Source organism: Citrus clementina, unplaced genomic scaffold (genome assembly GCF_000493195.1).
Source record: "Citrus clementina cultivar Clemenules unplaced genomic scaffold, Citrus_clementina_v1.0 scaffold_1, whole genome shotgun sequence".
In the NCBI taxonomy this organism is placed as follows: Eukaryota; Viridiplantae; Streptophyta; class Magnoliopsida; order Sapindales; family Rutaceae; genus Citrus; species Citrus x clementina.
This window is the reverse complement of record NW_006263303.1, coordinates 3624112-3645235: the sequence shown is the minus strand read 5'-3', so window position 1 is coordinate 3645235 and position 21124 is coordinate 3624112. Positions and strand designations below refer to the sequence as shown.

General features: G+C 35.9%; 3 protein-coding genes and 1 pseudogene across 3 annotated transcripts; all 4 read left to right on the top strand.

The window, feature by feature from the left end:
* The first annotated feature begins 8734 nt into the window (after positions 1–8734).
* On the top strand, positions 8735–10938 carry LOC18055112. Its single transcript, XM_006450716.2, has 7 exons — positions 8735–8992; positions 9069–9155; positions 9232–9483; positions 9577–9738; positions 9883–9936; positions 10018–10164; positions 10304–10938. Exons 1-7 carry the CDS (start codon positions 8825–8827, stop codon positions 10682–10684), a joined length of 1251 nt encoding a protein of 416 aa, XP_006450779.1. The 5' UTR covers positions 8735–8824; the 3' UTR covers positions 10685–10938.
* A 461-nt stretch (positions 10939–11399) lies between these two features.
* On the top strand, positions 11400–13241 carry LOC18055111 (annotated as a pseudogene).
* A 2478-nt stretch (positions 13242–15719) lies between these two features.
* Positions 15720–18068, top strand: LOC18055110. The gene is made up of 7 exons (XM_024178705.1): positions 15720–16027; positions 16339–16425; positions 16545–16832; positions 16995–17156; positions 17249–17302; positions 17389–17532; positions 17622–18068. Exons 1-7 carry the CDS (start codon positions 15878–15880, stop codon positions 18003–18005), a joined length of 1269 nt encoding a protein of 422 aa, XP_024034473.1. The 5' UTR covers positions 15720–15877; the 3' UTR covers positions 18006–18068.
* A 732-nt stretch (positions 18069–18800) lies between these two features.
* LOC18055109 lies at positions 18801–20919 on the top strand. The gene is made up of 7 exons (XM_006450713.2): positions 18801–18950; positions 19218–19304; positions 19456–19740; positions 19827–19988; positions 20089–20142; positions 20234–20380; positions 20478–20919. Exons 1-7 carry the CDS (start codon positions 18801–18803, stop codon positions 20856–20858), a joined length of 1266 nt encoding a protein of 421 aa, XP_006450776.2. The 3' UTR covers positions 20859–20919.
* Positions 20920–21124: the final 205 nt, after the last annotated feature.

Below are 21124 nucleotides of genomic sequence, written 5' to 3'. Positions count from 1 at the left end.
AATATATTATTTACAATTATATATATTATACCATAAAATTTTTTAGTTGGAGCTTGGAAGAGTAGATCTTCAAAAATTTAGGTTAAATTTTGGAGGAGTAGATTCGGTTGTAAAGTAATTTTTTTAGTAATTATTAATAATTATCCGATAAATGGGATGACATGTCGTTTTTTTTAATCAAAGTTTCATCAATTTTAAAAGACTAAATTACCCTTATGATGTCAGCGCTTGCAAACGGAAGTTAACGGATTGGTGGACGGCATAAGTGTTTTGCCAACTTAGGGTATACGAGTGATACACTTGAAAAGTGTTCACATACGTTTGATACGAGTGTCATTTAAAGGTATATGGTTGATAATTTCCATTGATATAAAAATATTTGATGGTGAAATTAGAAACTTAGATCAAGTAAGATATGTACCAGAACTTAAAAGAAACCTTATATCACTAGGCATGTTTGATCAAATTGGCTGTAGTATTAGAGCTGAAAATGGTGAGATTCATGTGATGAAAAATGGTACTACCATCATGAAATGAGTTAGAAGGAATGGCTTTTATGCTCTAGTAGGGTCTTGTCTCTTACCTGGAATTACAACCACTATGAGTAATGATAAAACCAAGCTGTGGCACATAAGGCTAGCACACATAAGTGAGAGAGGGTTAAAAGAATTAGAGAAACAAGGTTTGTTTGGTGAAGACCACATATCCTCATTAGAATTATGTGAAAAATGTGTTTTTGGTAAAGCTACAATGCAAAAATTCAATACAGGAAGAAAAGAAATAAAACAGACCTTGGACTACATTCATTCATACCTATGGGGACCATCACATGTTCCCTCTCATGGTGGAGCTAGGTACTTCATAACCTTCATTAATGACTACTTAAGGAATGTTTGGATCTATATGTCAAAATAGAAGAGTGAGGCTCTGAAGAAGTTCAAAGAATGGTTAACACTTGTAGAAAATCAGACTGGTAAGAAGATAAAAAGGCTAAGAACAGACAATGGACTGGAGTACTGCAGCAATGAATTTGATGAATTTTGTAAGAGCAAGGCACACCCCACAGCAGAATGACCTTGCCGAAAGGATGAATAAAACCTTACTTGAGAAAGTAAGGTGTATGATGTTCAATACAAACCTATCTAAGCATTTCTAGGCTGAGGCAGTTACAACAGCAGCTTATCTAGTGAATAAAAGCCCTTCATCAGCCTTAAACTTCAGAACTCCACAAGAAGCTTGGTCAGGAAAACCACTAGATCTTACTAACCTCAGAATCTTTGGCTGCAATGCATATGCTCATGTTAGTTAGGGCAAATTAGAGCCAAGAGCATTGAAATGATACTTTATAGGATATCCAAAAGGCACCAAAGGGCATAAGATCTGGTGCATACATGACAAGCCCTCAAGAACTCTAATCAATAGGGATGTGGTGTTTGATGAAGACTCAATGCTGCTGTCTAAAGTAGAAAATGAGGTAATGTCTACTGGTTCATATAGAAAACAAGATGCTGAGTTGAAGGTGGAGCATTTTGATTGCTATCAACCTGCAGAAATGACTCTAGAGAAATCTGACAAGGAGCTCAAATCCTATGAGCTTAACAATTATCAGCTTGCAAGGGATAGAGAGAGGAGAACAATAAAAATGCCTAAGAAATATGGCATTGCTGACCTTATCTCATATGCACGGAGTGTTACTGAAGAACTAAGTGGTGAAGAACCTATGAGCTATAAGGAAGCCATGTGTAGAAGAGATAAAGCTAAATGGCTTGCTGCAATGAAAGAAGAATTAGCCTCTCTTAAGAAAAACAACACCTGGATCTTGGTAGAAAAACCCTTCAATAAAAGACTAGTAGGCTATAAATGGATTTATAAGCTCAAGGATGGAGAGTCTGCTGATAAACAACCCAGGTACAAGGCAAGACTGGTAGCTAAAGGCTTCACACAGAAAGAAGGAGTGGATTTTAATGAAGTGTTCTCACCAGTGGTAAAAAAACAGCTCCATAAGGTTGTTGCTTGCTGTTACTACTTTTCTTGACCTGGAGTTAGACCAAATGGATGTAAGAACTGCCTTTTTACATGGTAACCTTGATGAAGAAATCTTTGTGACACAACCTGAGGGTTTCATAGAAGAAGGGACTGAAGATATGGTGTGTTTACTTAAGAAAAGTTTATATGGCTTAAAGCAGTCTCTAAGGCAGTGGTATTTGAGATTTGATTAGTTTATGAGCAGCCGTGGTTACAGCAGAAGTCAGTATGACACTTGTGTGTACTGCAGAAGCTTGACTCATGACAGCTACATCTACTTACTTCTCTATGTGGATGACATGCTCATTGGATGCAACCAGAGGGAAGCCATAGAGGAACTCAAAATGCAGTTCAGCACTGAGTTTGAAATGAAAGATTTAGGTGCTGCAACGAAAATTCTGGGTATGCAGATTGTAAGAGACAGACCAGCAAGAACTTTGTTCTTTACTCAGGCTGGTTATGTAAGGAGAGTGCTCAATAGGTTCATCGTGGACAGTGCTAAACCTGTGTTGACACATCTGTCAGCTCATTTTAAGCTCTCTAAGCTCTATGAGCCAACAACTGATGTAGACATAGAATATATAAAGAATATTCTCTATTCAAATGCAGTGGGGAGTGTTATGTATGCTATGGTCTGTTCCAGGCAGGGGTGTCAAAAACCCCACCCGGACCGGATCTGACCCGAACCCGGCCAATCCGGTCTGGGAAAAATTCGGACCGCATATACTGAAAAAGTGGATCCGGGTTTCAGAATTTAAAACCCGGACATTTCCGGACATGGTCCGGGTTCAGCACTAAAAACCCAAAACCCGAACCCGGACCCGTTTTCTGAATAAACTTAAAAAAAAAAACTAAAACTAGTTACCCAAACCCAAATCGCAAAACACCTAAATCCGAAATCCCTAATTCCCCAAATCGCAAAACACCCAAACCCAAAGGCATAAGCAGCGATGCTACCACCGTCACCGTTGGCTAGCACCCACCGTCAGTCCGTCACCGTCGCCCCTCGGCAGTCGGCAGTCGGTAGTCGGCATCATCTCTTCTCGTTTGGCATTTACTGACTCGGTTTTGCTCGGTTGTGGCTGTGACGGGAGTTGTTCGTGCAGCGGCAGCAGCGCAGTGCAGCCCCTTCCCGCGCCGTCAGCGTCAGCGCCACCGTCTCCAACTCTCCATTGCCACTTTGTCATCCACCATCAGTCCATCACTCTGCCATCACAGCCACCACTACCAGCCGCAGGTATTGATTTTTTTCCTTCCATATTTTGTCTTCCTAGTTGCATTTTTGCCAATTGCTTCTCCATTGGTGTTGGCTGTTGCTATTCGTGTTTATCTTCGGCCAATTTTGTGCATTTTGACTGTAGAATATGAGGAAAATATGGCCAATTTTGTGAGGGATCCTTATTGCCTGCTCGTATAATGACAATGTTGATAAGCAGAGAAAATAATAATCACGGGAAAAGCAATTTTGTGCATGGTTGCTGACTTATAGTGTGAGCCTGTGATTACTGTAACTGTTGCTCTTTTTTTTCGGCCAAATCCTTTTGCCTATTTTAATTTTATGTTGCTGATTTACTGTGAGCCTATTAGTTATGTAATCTGTGAGCCTGTTAGTTATGTAATGATAAGTTTATTCGTGTTTATCTTCGACCAATTTTGTGCATGGTTGCCGACTTGCTGTGAGCCTGTGATTACTGTAACTGTTGCTCTTTTTTTTCGGCCAAATCTTTTTTTCTTTTTTAATTTTATGTTGCTGACTTGCTGTGAGCCTGTTAGTTTTATGTCTCTGTCTCTCTTTTCTGTTCACTTTTTCGTTTCCACACTAAAATCTGAAATTTAGTATATCTTTGCTATTGTAATAGCAGAGTAGTGCAATGTCGGACAATGTGAAAATCAATTCTTCGAGTGCTCCAGATTTATCTCGTAATGTCGAAGATAAAACTGATAATGAGGTTGAGGAAATTTCAGTGTCAACCGTGAATGATAAGAAAAGTAAGGAAGAAACTAGAAAAAAGAAGAAAGTCTCCGAAGTTTGGGAGCACTTTGCAAAAATAATGGTAAATGGAGAACAAAAGGCAAAGTGCATGCATTGTAGTGCAATTTTAAAAGCAAAATACCAATATGGGACTTCAACTTTGAATAGACACGTGGCAATGTGTTTTGCAGAATTAACCAAACATAGAAGAAGCACTTCAGGGAAGCCTTAAAGTGATTAAAAGAGAGGATGAAACTTGTGGCATTAGTTATGACAGTTTTGATCAAAATGTTTTACGGAGTTTGATAGCAAGAATGGTTATAATGCATGAGCTTCCACTTACATTCGTAGAATATATAGGCTTCCGAGAAATGATGACACACGCTAACCCTGTGGTTAAGCCAATGAGCAGAAACACTTTGAAGAGCGAAATCTTGAAGTTATATCAAATCGAGAAGGTTAAGACTTTGCATTTATTGGGGAAAAATCATGGTAGAGTAGCCATTACTACAAATTTATGGACAGCTAGTAATCAGAAAAATGGATATATGGTCGTGACGGCCCATTTCATTGACAATTCCTGGAAATTGCATAGTCGAATCTTAAGGTAATTTGTCTATAATTTTTTATTTGCTTAATTTTTCTTTTTAGTTTATTATTACTTATATTAGATTTTTTTTTCAAGTTTAAATTGTAATATATTTTAAGTTTGTGTATTTAATACCGACTTTTGAATATTTGATAGGTTCGTCTATGTTCCAAGCCCCCATACTGCTGATGCCCTTTGTAATGAGTTAGTACAATGCCTATTGGATTGGAACGTGGATAGAAAGTTATCCTCAGTGACATTGGATAATTGTACCACTAATGACGCAATGGTGGAGAAATTGTTGTTAAGGTTTGATACCGATACCTTAATTTCTAGTGGTAAATTTTTTCATATGAGATGTACTGCTCATATATTGAACTTGGTTGTGCGGGATGGGTTGAAAGTTATAGAAAGTGAGAGTGGAAAGATTAGAGAGAGTGTGAGTTATTGGACACAAACACTAAAAAGATATGAAACTTTTGAGTTAGCTGCTAGACAATTACAAATTAATTGTAAAAAAAAATTGAAATTGGATTGTCCTACTCGTTGAAACTCTACTTATGCCATGCTTGAAGTAGCATTGATGTATAAAAGTATTTTTTCTCGGTTGCAACAACGTGAGCCTCAGTATAAGAGCTTGCCAAGTGATGAGGAGTGAGATTTGACAGTCATAATGGTGGAGCATTTGAAATCATTTTACATATTAATGGAGATGTTTTCGGGTAAAAAATAACCAACTGCTAATTTATTTTTTCCGTTGATATGTAAAATGAAATTGTCAATTAATAGGTGGCGCACTGCTGATAACCTTGCTATTAGGATTATGGCTGATAAAATGGCTGATAAATTTGACAAATATTGGAATGAAATTCATCCGATGTTAATTGTGGCTGTTGTGCTTGACCCAAGATATAAGATGATGTTAATTCATTTTTATTTTCCAAAGATATATGGTGATACAGCAGATGAGCTTATTGAGTGTGCACATAAGCTTTGTTATGATTTAGTGAAAGAATATGAATCGAAGGCAGCGCATGTGAGTGGTGGGCAGAATGTTGGATTGGAAATTTCTCATTCTGAATCTTGTTCGAATTCGAATAAGTATTGGGATGTAGATGAGTTTGAAACATTTTGAAGCCAAAATAAACGTGCTAAGGTAACTAAGTCGGAGTTGGATAGGTATTTAGATGAGGAATTGTTGGATTCTATTCCGGACTTTGATATTTTAGCTTTTTGGAAGATGCACACAAGCCAATATCCTATTTTGGCTGAGTTAGCTAAGGATATCTTAGCCATTCCTGTATCCATCGTTGCCTCTGAGTAAGCTTTTAGTGCCAGGGGCAGATTTTTTAGTCTGCATCGTAGTAAACTTCTTCCTGACACTTTGGAAGCCTTAATGTGTGCTCAAAACATCGTAGTAAACTTCTTCCTGACACTTTGGAAGCCTTAATGTGTGCTCAAAATTGGATTTGGGCTTCTACTTTTGGAGGTATAAAGTTATTTGAATTATATTTTAGTAGTATTTATTTGCTTAAAATGCTTTGAATTTTAATGTGTTATTTTTGTTGTAAGGTGGAGTTTTGGAGGATGAGATTTTTACTGGAGAGGAGGTAATTTCGGATGATGATGATGAGCCACAAGCGTCGATGAGTAGCATGACATGAACTTTTATTTATTTATTTGGAATTAGACATGAACTTGTTATTTATTTATTTTACATGGGGGTGTTTTGACTCTTTTATGAACTATTGTTTGAGTTGTTGAACATTTTAGGATTTTCATGTGTTGTATTGATAATTGGTGTCATAATTATGAACTTATGATATGTTGGATGTTATTTAGATTTATTGTGTTATTGAATTTAATTTTTTTTATATATATAGATTGAATGAGTTTAGGTTAGAAGTTAGATGAATTTTTATTTATTATTTGTGCAAAAATTGTATTGTTAGTATGTTATAAGTTTGTATTTAACTATTTCTCTAATTTCTCTTTGACTTAAGTTTGAGATTTATCTTGTATTATGATACACAAGAAATGTGCATGCATGTTGTATTGTTGTTTCACTTGTTTGGTGATATTTAGGTGTCATACAAAGACATAAAAATGAAAGAAATTTTTTTTGAAATAATTGTTTGCGGGCTTAGAAGCCCGGAAGACAAAACCCGGACCCGGGACACGTCGGGCTCAAGCCCGGACCGGACATGCAAAAGCCGGGTTTTGTCCGGGTCCGGGTTTCAATTTTTGGCGTCCGGTTCGGTCCTGGGTTGCACCAAACTCGGACCGGACCTGGGGTTTTGCCAAGCCTAGTTCCAGGCCTGATATAGCATATGGTGTTGGAGTTGTCAGCAGGTTCATGGGAAATCCAGGCAAAGAGCACTGGAATGGAGTCAAGTGGATATTGAGATATCTTAAGGGGACTTCTGATCATGGAATTTTGTTTGGGAAAGTCAATGGAGCCACCTGTGAGGTTGCTGGTTTTGTAGACTTAGACTTTGCAAGTGATCTAGATAAAAGAATATCCATAACTGGTTTTGTTTTTACCATGTGTGGAGGTGCTATTAGCTGGAAAGCTTCACTGCAGTCAGTTGTTGCTCTCTCAACAACTGAAGCAGAATACATTGCTCTAACTGAGGCAGTAAAGAAGGCAATCTGGCTGAAGGGTTTAGTTTCTGAGTTGGGTTTCAAGCAAGAGACAGTCACAATTAGCTGTGATAGCTCTAGTGCTATACAGTTAAGTAAGAATCCCAAGTATCATGAGAGAACTAAGCATATAGACGTGATGTTACACTTTATAAGGGAGGAAATCAGTAGTGGTGTGGTGAGTGTTGTCAAAATACCTTCTAAGGTTAATCCAGCTGACATGCTTACTAAGCCACTACCAACAATTAAGTTCACGAGTTCTTTGAACTCGATTGGACTTGGTAACATGTGAACTAAGTCTCAAATGCTGAAACAGAGGTGGAGGAAAGCTTGAAGTCAGAATAAACTAAGGTGGAGATTTGTGAAGCTGTTAGTTTAATTCTGTTACTAGTATGCTGACGTGGCGAGCTGAGCTGGAGTGTGGGCCTGCTGTTAGTTAGAAGTCGTTATTATTAACGGCTGATTCCAAAAACAGAGGCATGCATATATAAGGGCTGGTTTGTGGCAAAGTTAGCGTGTGATTTTAAGGGTGATAGAGTGAGAGATAGTAAATTCTGTAAACTAGAGATTTAATCTCTGCACTCCATAGATTCTTTGTGTAATCGTATCCATTAATAAAGCTTAAGCCTTCTGCTGGTTTTTCAGCCGTGGTTGTAGGTACCTTGGTACTAAACCACGTAAACTCTTTCTCTGTGCTCTTCTTCTCTTTGCTTGCTTCTTGGTTCTTGTTGAATCTTGCTGTTGTTATTTGTTTCTAATTCTAGTTCTTGGTTGTTCTGAGTTGATCCTATTACGTTAACTGGTTCAATGTGGTTGCATTTGTCGATTAAGCATTAACAGTTGTTTTGCGGTGCTAATGACTTAACACTATTTTTATAGTTTCAGAATGTTTCTTTTAAGGCATATTGGTTGTTATTCGCTCTATAGTCTATAGAGACATGTTTTATATTTGATAGGTGAACGACATCTACCCCGGAGGCGAATTTGAAGACCGTGCAAGTACGTCTTCTTCGCAAGTCTAGCTAATTATTTCGCATGCAGTTTTCAGTGTTATGGGCTGTTCTTCGAAAACCCAAAACCATGCCTAGCAGATTGCTTGATGAAACGGTGCCGTTTAACACTTTCAATAATTTAAACATGGATGTTGAGCCACACACACACACGTATATGAAATGTCTGTTTATTCTCTTTCTCCTAGCTAGCCGATGACAATGAACTCACAAAACAAATTAAACTTGCATGCGCACAGTATGCAAATTAAGAAGGCGCCATCTGCAGAAGCCACTTGAAATGGCACATGCTGCATCTCAAATATTGAAGATGCGTCATGCATGTAAACTTAAAGCGAATGAGAGTAGAAAGGTGAATCATGCAAATTTGGTGTCTTCAAAATTGCGCTCCAACTAATATTAACAGCAAAGAATTTTCCATGTCACTTCTGTTTGATTACCAAAAGTATATATGTGCTGCCTTTTAAGGAGTTCTTGTATATTCAATAATCATTGTTGTGTAAAAAGAAAATTATTCTAACTTCTACTTAATTGCATTTATATGTTGTGAATTTAAAATAATTGGTGAAAAGGTTCTGTGATCCCATGGAGTATATACTGGGATGCAAAGGGTTCATAATTCTACTAGGAGTAACTTTTGTAATAAGTTATGAGTTTGCAAAGGGTGAGATAATCTCCGGACAAAAGAGTTCCTATATTGGAAGGAAAGTAAATCATCTCAACAGCAACGGCAATGTAGTGAAAAGCATTCAGGTATGTATATATAAATATAACTTCTTTGACCTATATTTTTAAGTTATGTATCATTGAAACTTCTTGGTCCTTATAGAGTGAAGACGGAGATATTATCGATTGCGTCTGCATTTACAAGCAGCCAGCATTTGATCATCCTGCTTTAAAGGATCATATTATCCAGGTACAAGTACAACACTTCTAGTATTTTCTTTTAAATAAAAAAATTCAATAATGTTACCACTATGTATTTGATTCAGATGACACCCACTTATGATCCAAATGGGAAGACAGTGACAACAGGATCAGCTGATACAGAAACATCCACGACTGTTATGGCATCACAAATATGGAGAAAAAATGGAAGCTGTCCTGAAGGAACAATACCAGTGAGAAGAATTCACAACTCGAATTCCTTTGAAGGTTATGGCAGGAAGCAGCCAAGCTTCTATCATCGTGTTAAGCAGCTTAATGATATTAAGCAACCAAACCTTCAGCAACCAAATCATTCAGTAAGATTCAATCATACATGATGGAGTGATAAAACTATACTTAATTTTTGAAAATATGTCTTTATCTGACTTGGCTTTGTGTAAAAATATTAGAAAGCAATACTGCTTACAGTAGGGTACATGTTTTCTGGAGCAAAAGGAGACATCAAAGTCTGGAACCCTTTTGTTGAATCAGATGATGAGTATAGTACTTCTCGTGTTAGTCTGCAAAGTGGCCCTTACTATGACTTTGAGAGCATCGAGTCTGGATGGGCGGTTAGTACTAATTTAATTATGAAGCCACTCAATTGTCTTCAAGTTCATTATCATTCATTAAAGAATCTCTTAATCCCCACAATTCTTTCTTTCTTTTATTTTAATTTATTTTATTAATTTATTAATTTTTGCCTAAATTTTCAGGTAAATCCAAGAGTGTATGGGGACAGAAAAACTCGATTATTTGTATATTGGACTGTAGGTTTATGCCAACCATGACTTAAAAATGTTGTAATGCATATTGCTGTATCAATAAACAATGTTTTGTTCATGTATTAGGCCGACGCATCAAAGACAACAGGGTGCTTTGATGTCACTTGCCCCGGTTTTGTTCAAGTCAGCAACGAGATTGCGCTTGGTGCAGCAATTTATCCCATTTCAAATCCTAATGGGCTTCCATATCAGATCACTATATACCTCTTTAAGGTCGGAGAAAATGCAGCTTTATTTTGATTTAATTAATAGTTTGCAGGGGAAGCAATAATGGATTTTCACATTTTTCTGATGGAAGGTTCTTTTACTTGCAACTTCCTATTGGTTCATCTCTTATCTTTTCTGATTTCAGGATCCGGACACAGGCAACTGGTGGATGCAATATGGAGAAAAAATCAATGTAGGTTACTGGCCCCCTAAGTTGTTTAGTTTGTTACCCAGTGGTGCAGAAAGTGCCGAATGGGGAGGCGAGGTCTATAGCTCGAAGTTGGAGAATCCTCCTCACACAGCAACAGCAATGGGAAATGGGCATTTTCCTGATTATATTTCCGGTAATTCAGGCAGTGTCAAGAGAATTAGAATTCTTGACAATTCTCGTACATTGAAGTTTCCCGAATGGGTGTATAGTTACACAGACCAGTACAACTGTTATGGTGTCGATTATGTTGGAGACTACATTGTAGATCCTGAGTTCTACTTTGGAGGACCTGGAAGAAATCACTTGTGCCCTTAAACTCTTGTAACAGATTCTAGCTATAAACGGATGCTTGCTGATTTGCCACCACTTTCTTGGGTGGCAAGCTAATATTTTAGATGCTTCTTAATTTTGATTATTTGCTACTTCTTGCAAAACACGACCGGTCATATTTGAAGATTTGATAATTCAGCTACTCAGTGGTCCGCAAGAATAAATTCTGCGAATAATCTCTTTTGGATGCTGCACCATAAAACACAATTAGCCAGTAAACATCAGAATAAGTGGAGCAAAGTATAAATGGAAATACAAATGTCAGCTTAATGTGGAGTTTTGACGCTTCCTTTGTTGTTTTTGCCTATTTCTTGCAGTTTTATCCAGAGCTTTCCTTTTTCCCTTTTTTTTTTTTTTTCCTTCTACCAAATATAACTTTCTGAATCTGTATATTGGTCAGAATTAGGGAACTTACAACTGAAATAATAACACCGCAAATTAGACACCATATGTGGACTCTCCTAGTAAGACAACTTATTTCCATTTTGAGAAAAACTTCTGCTGGTGTCTTTGGTTTAGAATATTGCTTATAAATCATTTGGCTGATAAGCAAGGAGTCTAAATTGAAATGGAAACAATATCATAGCTTTCCAAATCAACCTGAAGCATGGTTAATACACCCCAATGCATTATGATATTATATAATTGTTATGTTGAAGATGAAACTGTCATTGGCTTCATACTTGCTTCTGAAACAAAAATGGAGAATGCCAAAACCATTTCTGTGCTTTTGCTGGTAACGTTTGTATCTGTTTTGGGAAATGGAGTCGATAGTAAACTTAAAGCTGGACAAACTATTTCTGAAATTGATAGGAGACTGAAGCTTCTCAATAAGCCTGCAGTAAAAAGTATTAAGGCATGTCGCATGCTACTAGTCTAGTACCCCTGGACAATTTTCGTCACTTATTATGTTGGCACTCTAATGTAAGAGATTGTTCCCGTAGAGTGAAGATGGAGATATTATAGATTGTGTTGACATCTACAAACAATCTGCATTTGATCATCAAGCATTGAAGAACCATAAAATTCAGGTGCATTTATTATTATTCTTACCCCTTCTATGATTTGGAGAACATTTGTTTTCTGAAAAATGAAGCCTTAAGTGGACTGTCTTCATTCATGTAATAAGCAGCTGAAACCTAGTGTTGATCTACTGTCGGAGGAATTGGATAGAAGGAACGAGTCTCCGCGGCCTGTAATGATGCAAACTTGGCAAAAGAGTGGAAGTTGCCCAAATGGAACTGTTCCCATTCGCAGAATCCAGAGGGAAGACTTATTGAGAGCAGCTTCTCTTGAAAATTTTGGAAGAAAAGCCCCGGAAATTCCCTCTTCAGCAAACAAAACAAATGTTAAAGAAACTCAGTTTATGTCTTTCAACGATAGCAAACCATTAGGATTTCCTCCCATAGTTAACCGTTCTGTAAGCCCTCTTTAAGCAGCTGCCATGTTTTTTTGCCCTTTTTTCATTTCCTGAACATATTTTTTTGTTGCTTAACTCCTAATTTCTTGATACACTTCCTGAACCAGGCTGCATTACTTGTTACAGTCGGATACAATTATATAGGAGCTCAGGGAGATATAAACGTTTGGAACCCAAAAGTTGACTTACCAGATGATTATACTACGGCTCAAATCTGGCTTAAGGGTGGCCCTGGTGACAATTTTGAAAGCATAGAGGGAGGATGGGTGGTTAGTGCATTTACCAAAAACAAACAAAAAATGCCAACAGTTCTATATCTTTATGCTTTGCTCCTAATCTTATTATAAACTGTTTTCCAGGTAAATCCCAAGTTATATGGTGATAAACTCACGCGTCTATTTGTGTATTGGACAGTAAGTACACCAATTATCTGCGCAAAAAAAAAAAAAACTCATCCCATAAGTGGATGACGGTACTTAAATACTTGTTCCATGCATGTTCATCTTATATTTGTTTCCAGAGGGATGGCTACAAATCGACAGGTTGCTTTGACGCCATTTGCTCTGGGTTTGTGCAAACAGGACAAATAGCCCTTGGCGCAACCATTAGCCCCATCTCCAGTTCTGGAGGATCCCAATATTATGTGACTGTTGGCATATCCCTGGTAATATTTTAAATTACATTTTTCTTCCTTTTTGGATGCTACTATGTATGTAAACTCCATGTCTGTTGATTTTCAGGATCCTAACTCAGGAAATTGGTGGTTAAAACTTAATGGTAACGTTGTTGTTGGCTACTGGCCTGGAAGTCTCTTTGGTTACCTAAGTCACAGTGCTACAATAGTGGAGTGGGGAGGACAAGTTTATAGCCCAAATGTGAAGAAAACTCCTCATACAAAAACTGCCATGGGCAGTGGAGAATTTTCACAGTCTTCAAGGTTCTGCTTGTTCAATAGAGCACGTTCGAATTATAGACTATTCTCTTCAGCTCAAGTACCCTCAATGGGTGGGCACTTGGGCTGATGAATATTATTGCTACGATGCATATAATTTTGTTGAAGGATACACAACTGAACCAGTGTTCTTCTTTGGAGGGCCTGGCCAAAATCCTAATTGTAAGTGAGAATCATGATTTAAAGCAAAAGCGTTACGTACTCATTTCAATGTAACAAAGTAATTTTCACAGCTCCCCAACTGTAGCTATACATCAAAGTATCCACTCATTTCATATTGTTGCTGTGAAGATTAATGGAGCTGATGTGCCAAAATCGGATCCATTATGGTAGAGTTTACATTTTAGATTGGAGTGAGAATTCTGAAGAGTGAGAATCTTGAAATTAAAAGTGTGGAATGAGAGTGAAAGTATGTTATTTACTTACACTTGAGTGGGAGTATGAAATTGTCTTGGATTGGTAGTAAATAGTTTAAATTACAGTTTTACCCTTATTTAAAGAATTATAATTTTTAATTACAAAATTAATAAAAATATATTTGAAAAATAAAATATTTATTTTATTATATTTATAAATTAATAATAATTAATAATATTCTTAATTATGTAAATCGTAATTTTTTTATTAATTTTAATTTGAATTATGTATATAAAAAATTATTAATAATAGCAATACAAATGAAACATTATCATTGATAATATAGTAGAAAATTAATATTTTCTTAAAATAAAATATTTATTATTATTAATTAAATAAATATAATAATATTATATTTTCAAATAAAGATAGAATATAGTAATATTATTAATTCTCTATGAGTATAATAATATTATTTTTAAGTAATTTTAACTTAGAATCAATGTAAATTATTATTTTTAACTAATATAATAATATTATATTTAATTATGTGTAATATTATTATTTAATAAATTTAATTTATAAAATAACATACTAATATTATTTAAATAAATTTAATATTATTTATTTTATTTTATTAAATCTAATAAAATAAGTATGTTTATTTTTTTTTAATAAATGTAATTTATAATATAATATAATAATATTATTTAAATAAATATGATGTTATTTATTATATTTTATTAAGAGAAATTATTAGTCATATACATTTAAATGACATCCGTATCAAACGTGTGTGAATACTTTTCAAGTGTATCACTCGTATACCATAAGTTGACAAAACACTTATGTCGTCCACCAATCTGTTAACTTCCGTTAGAAAGTTAACAGAATTGTGACAAATTGACTATTTTGCCATTGAAACTCAAAATGAGGTAAAAATATAAATTTACCCAAAAAATTAACGTAAATTTTCAATACACAATTTTTTATATTTTTTTTATTAACAATACATTTTTTTGATTAAAAAAATGAATTATTAATGGTACATAATATTAACAATTATCTATAAAAAATATCCATATTATACCATAAAAAATTATTAACAATATATTATTTACAATTATACATATTATACCATAAAAATTTTTAGTTGGAGCTTGGAGGAGTAGATCTTCGAAAATTTAGGTTAAATTTCGGAGAAGTAGATTCGGTTGTAAGTAGTTTTTTTAGTAATTATTAACAATTATCCGATAAATGGGATGACATGTCATTTTTATCAATATATATGATATGACATGTCATTTTTTACTAGGTAAATAGGATGACATGTCGTTTTTTTAATCAAAGTTTCGTCAATCTTAAAAGACTAAATTACCCTTATGATGTCAGCGCTTGCAAACGGAAGTTAACGGATTGGTGGACGGCAGAAATGTTTTGTCAACTTAGGGTATACGAGTGATACACTTGAAAAGTGTTCACACACATTTGATACGAGTGTTATTTAAATGTATATGATTGATAATTTTTCTTTTATTAAATATTATTTATTTTATTTTAAATATAAGGATAAAAAGGGAAGAGGGGGGAGTGGATTCAATCCACTCCCTCCTTAAAAATTGTAAGTAAACACTAGAGTGGGAGGAATCCAAACTTCTCACTCTCGCTCCAGAAAATAAACACTACATATAAGCAGTGCAATCTAATATATTTTAAAGTAACTATCAATTGTCAATTTGAAGGGTGAAAAAAATGAATGGAAAATACTTCTTTTTTTTATGTTTGCTTTCGGAGATTTGCAGATGCAACAAAGGGGAATCAATTGAGAAAGCAATTCTTTAATTGTAAGTCAAAAACTTTGTTCTTTTGCCTATTTTTGTAGGTGTGTTCGTACTCACAACTCAAACGTTAACAATGAACTAATAACAGATATCTCAACAAGTTTATCACAAATTAGTTGTCATGAGATGTGGCATTAATTGAGTGATTATGATTTTGCACTATTTTTAATCCGCCATTTTACCCTCCACTTGAAGAAATGAAACCCACGTGAGTTTAGGATAAACTTTTAGGATAACTAGCATTCTTAAACATTAATAACACAATATATATTAAGGAAATAACTTTTAAGACCTCCGAGGGAATTATCCCTGAATAAGGCAATTTTGTATTCCATTTTTAGAAAAAGAATAAATCAGTTGGATTTGGGTTTGTTTGGATAAAATAACTTGATTGGAACTTTGCAAGAACCCACCTGCAATGGAAACAAAAATTTGACTTTTCAAATGAACTTGAAGCAGGGTTAATGAGCAATAAATATTACATAATTGCACTTTGGAAAATGACACTTTTGCTTTACAGTGTTTGTGTCATCAGGAAATTTCGATTTTCCAATCACTCTTGATGCTTTTGTTTCTGCCGCCAAAGCTGCTTTTGTAACAGAGCAAAAATGGAGAAAACAGTTTATTTGTTTTTGTTGTTTGGGGCTATATCTACCCTGTGTAATGGAGTAGAAGTGAACGCTAAAGCTAGAAAAACTCTTCCTGAAATTGACAGGAAGTTGAAGCTTCTCAACCGGCCTGCAGTAAAAAGCATTAAGGTATAAGTGAGTAATGGTATTTTACATCCTTAATATTTATTAAAAAAAAAAAAAATTCACTCTTGTTTTGGGTGGTTGGTACTCACTCCCTTAACTTTTGAGTTTTGCTACCAACCACTCTTGTTACTAACCATTAACCCAGGAGTGGTTTCTGCTGTAAATATTTTAATACTTAAAAAAATAATACTGGCTTGTCAAAAAATTAATAGAGCATCAGCAGTTGTTTTTCCTTTTAAGACGCTGAAAAACTAGCATTTATGGTAGAGTTTATCTTTCATAGAGTGCACATAATGGGATGTTTCCTCCTGTAGAGTGAAGATGGAGATATTATTGATTGTGTTGATATATACAAACAACCTGCACTTGATCATCCTGCATTGAAGAACCACACAATTCAGGTGCATTTTATCATTTCTCTCTTCTTTTCCCGAGCTACTTATGAAAGATCATGGTTAGAAACTTGCACTGACTACAATTCTGTTAGATTTTTACTAGTCTTGCTTCATACAATATGCAGCTGAGCCCCAGTTTTGATATACCAGCCGAGAAAGTGGATAGAAGAAATGAGTCTTCTAGGCTGCCGGTACCAATTCAAACTTGGCAAAAGAGTGGAAGTTGTCCAAACGGAACTGTTCCAATTCGAAGAATTCGAAGGCAAGATTTATTGAGAGCATCTTCTCTTCAGCAATTTGGGAGAAAAGTCCCTGAAGTATCCTATGCAGCTAATAGAACAGATGCTACACACAGCAAATTTGAGTCTATAAACAACAAAACGATCCACCTTGGTCCTCTAGTTGACCGTTCAGTGAGCAGCTGTAGCTTTTTCATGCCCTTAATAAATTCTTGTTGTTTCAAATTCTCCTAATTTTCTTGATGGTACTAAGTACCAGGCTGCACCCCTTCTTACAACACAATACAATTGCATAAAAGCTACTTCTAATATTCTCGGTTACAATTCCTGAACCAGGCTGCAGTACTTGTTACAGTCGGATTCAATTACATAGGAGCTCAAGGAGATATAAACGTTTGGAATCCGAGAGTTGAATCGCCAGATGATTATACTACTGCTCAAATTTGGCTCAAAGGTGGGCCTGGTGACAATTTTGAAAGCGTAGAGGGAGGATGGGTGGTTAGTACATTTACCAATAATGTAAATAAAAATGCTAACAGTTCTACATATTTATGCTTTCTTCCTAATCTAATTATAATTTTTTTTTTCAGGTAAATCCAAAGTTATATGGTGATAAACTGACGCGATTATTTGTATATTGGACTGTAAGTGTATCAATTTTCATTAAAAACTCTCACCCCAGAAGTGAATTGTGGTTCTTACTTACTGGTTCCAAACATGTTCATCTCAGAAGGATAGCTACAAATCGACAGGATGCTTCGATGCCATTTGCTCTGGGTTTGTGCAAACAGGACAAGTAGCCCTTGGAGCAGCCATTGGTCCTTGGTCGATTTCTGAAGGACCCCAGTATTATTTGCCGGTCGGCATATACTTGGTATGATGGTAATAATTTTTTTTTCTTTCTTTTCCTTTAATGCACCTAAAAATGTAAAACTCCATTTTATTTTTCTTTTTCAATTTCAGGATCCTAACACAAAAAATTGGTGGCTAAAAGTTAATGGTAACATTGTTGCCGGCTATTGGCCTGGAAGTCTCTTCAGTTACCTATCGTACAGTGCAATATTAGTGGAATGGGGAGGACAAGTTTATAGCCCAAATGTGAAGAAAACTCCTCATACAAAAACTGCCATGGGGAGCGGATCATTTTCACATGGTCTTCAGGGTTCTGCTTGTTCAATCGAGCACGTTCGAATTATAGACTTTTCTCTTCAGCTCAAGTACCCTCAATGGGTAGGCACTTGGGCTGACGAATATTACTGCTATGATGCTTACAATTATGTTAAAGGCTATACTACTGAACCAGTGTTCTTCTTCGGAGGGCCTGGTCAAAATCCTATTTGTAAGTGAGAATTATGAATTAAAGCAACAAGCATAATGAAATCAGTGTAATATAACATAGTGATTTTCACAGCTCCTTATCTGTTACTGTACATCCAATTGGTGAAAAACATCAACGTATCCGCTCCCTTCATGATGTTGCTGTGAAGATTAATGGAGCTGATATGCCCAAAACGGATCCATCATAAGCTGTGAAATCCAAAGTATTTTTAACTAGTAATCAGTTGGCAATCCGAAGGTGCAAAGTATGAATGGAATTGCTTAAGTATGTTAGCTTTAGAGATTTACAGATACAACAGATGGGAATGAACTGAAAGATAGCTATTCTTTACAGATAATATGTTAGCTATGGAGATTTACAGGTACCTGACTGATAATGTACACGGGGCATAAGATTGCTAAGGTGAAAACTAACATGAGGAGAGGATCCTATCCGCTATAGGTGTATTCGCACTAACAATTCTCTTATCACAACATATATTAAGGAGTAAGTTTTAAGATCTGTCTGGGAATTCTTCCTGAATAGACAAATTTGTCTTCCATTTTTAGAAAAAGAAAAAGAAAATCCACTGCTTTTGTTTGGATTAGGCTACCTTATTAAATAACTTGCCTGGAACTTTGCTAGAACCAACTTGAAATGGAAACAGAATTAAAAGATTAATCGACTTTCCAATAACTTGAAGCAGGGTGTTTGAACACCAATGATTATTTAATTGCACCTTGAAGATGATAATTTAGCTTTACAATATCTTCGTCATCTGGGATTTTCCTACAAGTCCTGTTGGTTTTTGTGAGAAAGCACATATGGAGAAAACAGTCTGTGTGCTTTTGTTTATAGTGGCTGCATCTAGTTTGAGTAACGGAGTAAAAGTGAATGCTAAAGCTAGAGAAACCCTTTCTGAAATTGACAAGAAGTTGAAGCTTATCAACAAGCCAGCAGTAAAAAGTATCAAGGTATGGCATACAATAAATATTTAGATCTTATCAAGTTCTAAACTTGGGAGGCCAATGTTGTATCAATGAGTCCAAAAGTGATTAAGGGTGGTTTTTCTTCTTAAACTTATAGTATTTAAAAATCCCACTGGCTTGTCAAATGTTTAATAGAGCGTTGCTGGGCAGTTTTTGTTATTAAGATAGTGAAAGAATAGCATATACGGTAGCCATTTTCTTCCATAAAGTGATGAGTTCTTTAATAACATAATGTGATGGTTCCTCCTGTAGAGTGAAGATGGAGATATTATCGACTGTGTTGATATCTACAAACAGCCTGCGTTTGATTATCCAGCATTGAAGAACCACACGATTCAGGTACATCGATCAATTCATTTTTCAATTTCCGAGCCACTGGTGAAAAGAACCAAAGGTAGAAAGTTCCCTTTCTATCAAAAATACAAAGAATTTTGCACTTGCAAGAACTTTGGTTATTTTCTCACTTGTCTTTGCTTCATGTTATATACAGCTGAGGCCCAGTTTTAATATACCATCTGGGAAATTGGATAGAAGAAATGAGTCTTTTAGACCAGTAGCAGTCCAAACTTGGCAAAAGAGTGGAAGTTGTCCGAATGGAACTGTTCCAATTCGAAGAATTCGAAGACAAGACTTATTGACAGCAGCTTCTCTGGAGCAGTTTGGGAGAAAATTCCCAGAAATTTCCTATGCAGCCAACAAAACAGATGCTAAACACAGCAAATTTGTGTCTCTAAACAGCAAGACAGTCAATCTTGATCGTCTGGTTAACCGTTCAGTGAGCAGCTAGAGCTTTTTCACGCCCGTAATTAATTTCCATTGTTTAACTTCTCTTAATTTTCTTGATGGCACTTCATGTACCAGGCTGCAGTCCTGCTTACAGTAGGATACAATTACATAGGAGCTCAAGCAAATATAAATGTCTGGTGTCCAAACGTTGAATCAACAGAAGATTATACCACTGCTCAAATCTGGCTTAAGGGTGGGCCTGGTGACAATTTTGAAAGTGTGGAGTCAGGATGGATGGTCTGTACAACTACCCAAAGCATGCTTCACAAAACAGTCAATGCTAACAATTTAGCATCTTTATATTTTTCTCTAACTTTACTATAATCTCTATATTCAGATAAATCCCAAGTTATATGGTGATAAACTCCCACGATTTTTTGCATACTGGACTGTAAGTATATTTTCTACTAAAGCTTCTCTAAACTACTTTGGATTGCAAGTACAGTAGCTAATTTGTTCCATGTCTATCTCAATTTTTTTAGAGGGATGCTTACAAATCAACCGGTTGCTTCGACCTGACCTGCACTGGTTTTGTGCAAACAGGCACTCAGATTGCCCTTGGTGCATCCATTAGTCCTTGGTCTAGTACTGCCGGACCCCAGTATTACATTCCCATTGCCATGTCCAGGGTAACAATTTATATCTGCTTTTTCTTGGTTAAGTTGATTGTTTGAAGTTATAAATCAGCAGTAAATATTTAATGAAGTCCATTTTTATTGATTCCAGGACCCTCAAACAGGAAATTGGTGGTTAACGTATGGCGATGCTGTTATTGGGTACTGGCCTGGAGCTCTCTTTGATTACCTGAAGCAAAGTGCAATCTTTGTTGAATGGGGAGGGCAAGTCTACAGTCCAAATGTGAAGAAAACTCCACACACCAAGACTGCTATGGGCAGCGGATCATTTGCAAGTTCGCTCTATGGATCAGCGTGTTACATTGACCATATTAGAATCATTGATTATTCTCTCCAGCTCAAGTACCCGCAATGGGTAGGCACTTGGGCTGATGAAGAAGATTGCTATGATGCATATAATTTAATTCAAGGATATACTGTTGAACCTGTATTCTTCTTTGGAGGGCCTGGTCAAAATCCTCACTGTATGTAATGTGAGGATAAGAATGAAAATGAAACGAAATATTGCAGTGCAATCTTGCTAATCGCGGAAGTTAATTATTTGCAAGAAAGTTGTGATCTGTTTTCTTCCTTGTATCAATGAGAACATCTAAAGTCATGTTGAATGGATTGATTTTGTGGGAAGAAAAGGAAGTTCTGCCATATGAAGAGAAGAATAAAAATGGTGCTTTCTCAATGACCCCTGCTGTATTTCCATATATAAAAATAATCCCCACTTAGAGGAATCTGAATAGTCAA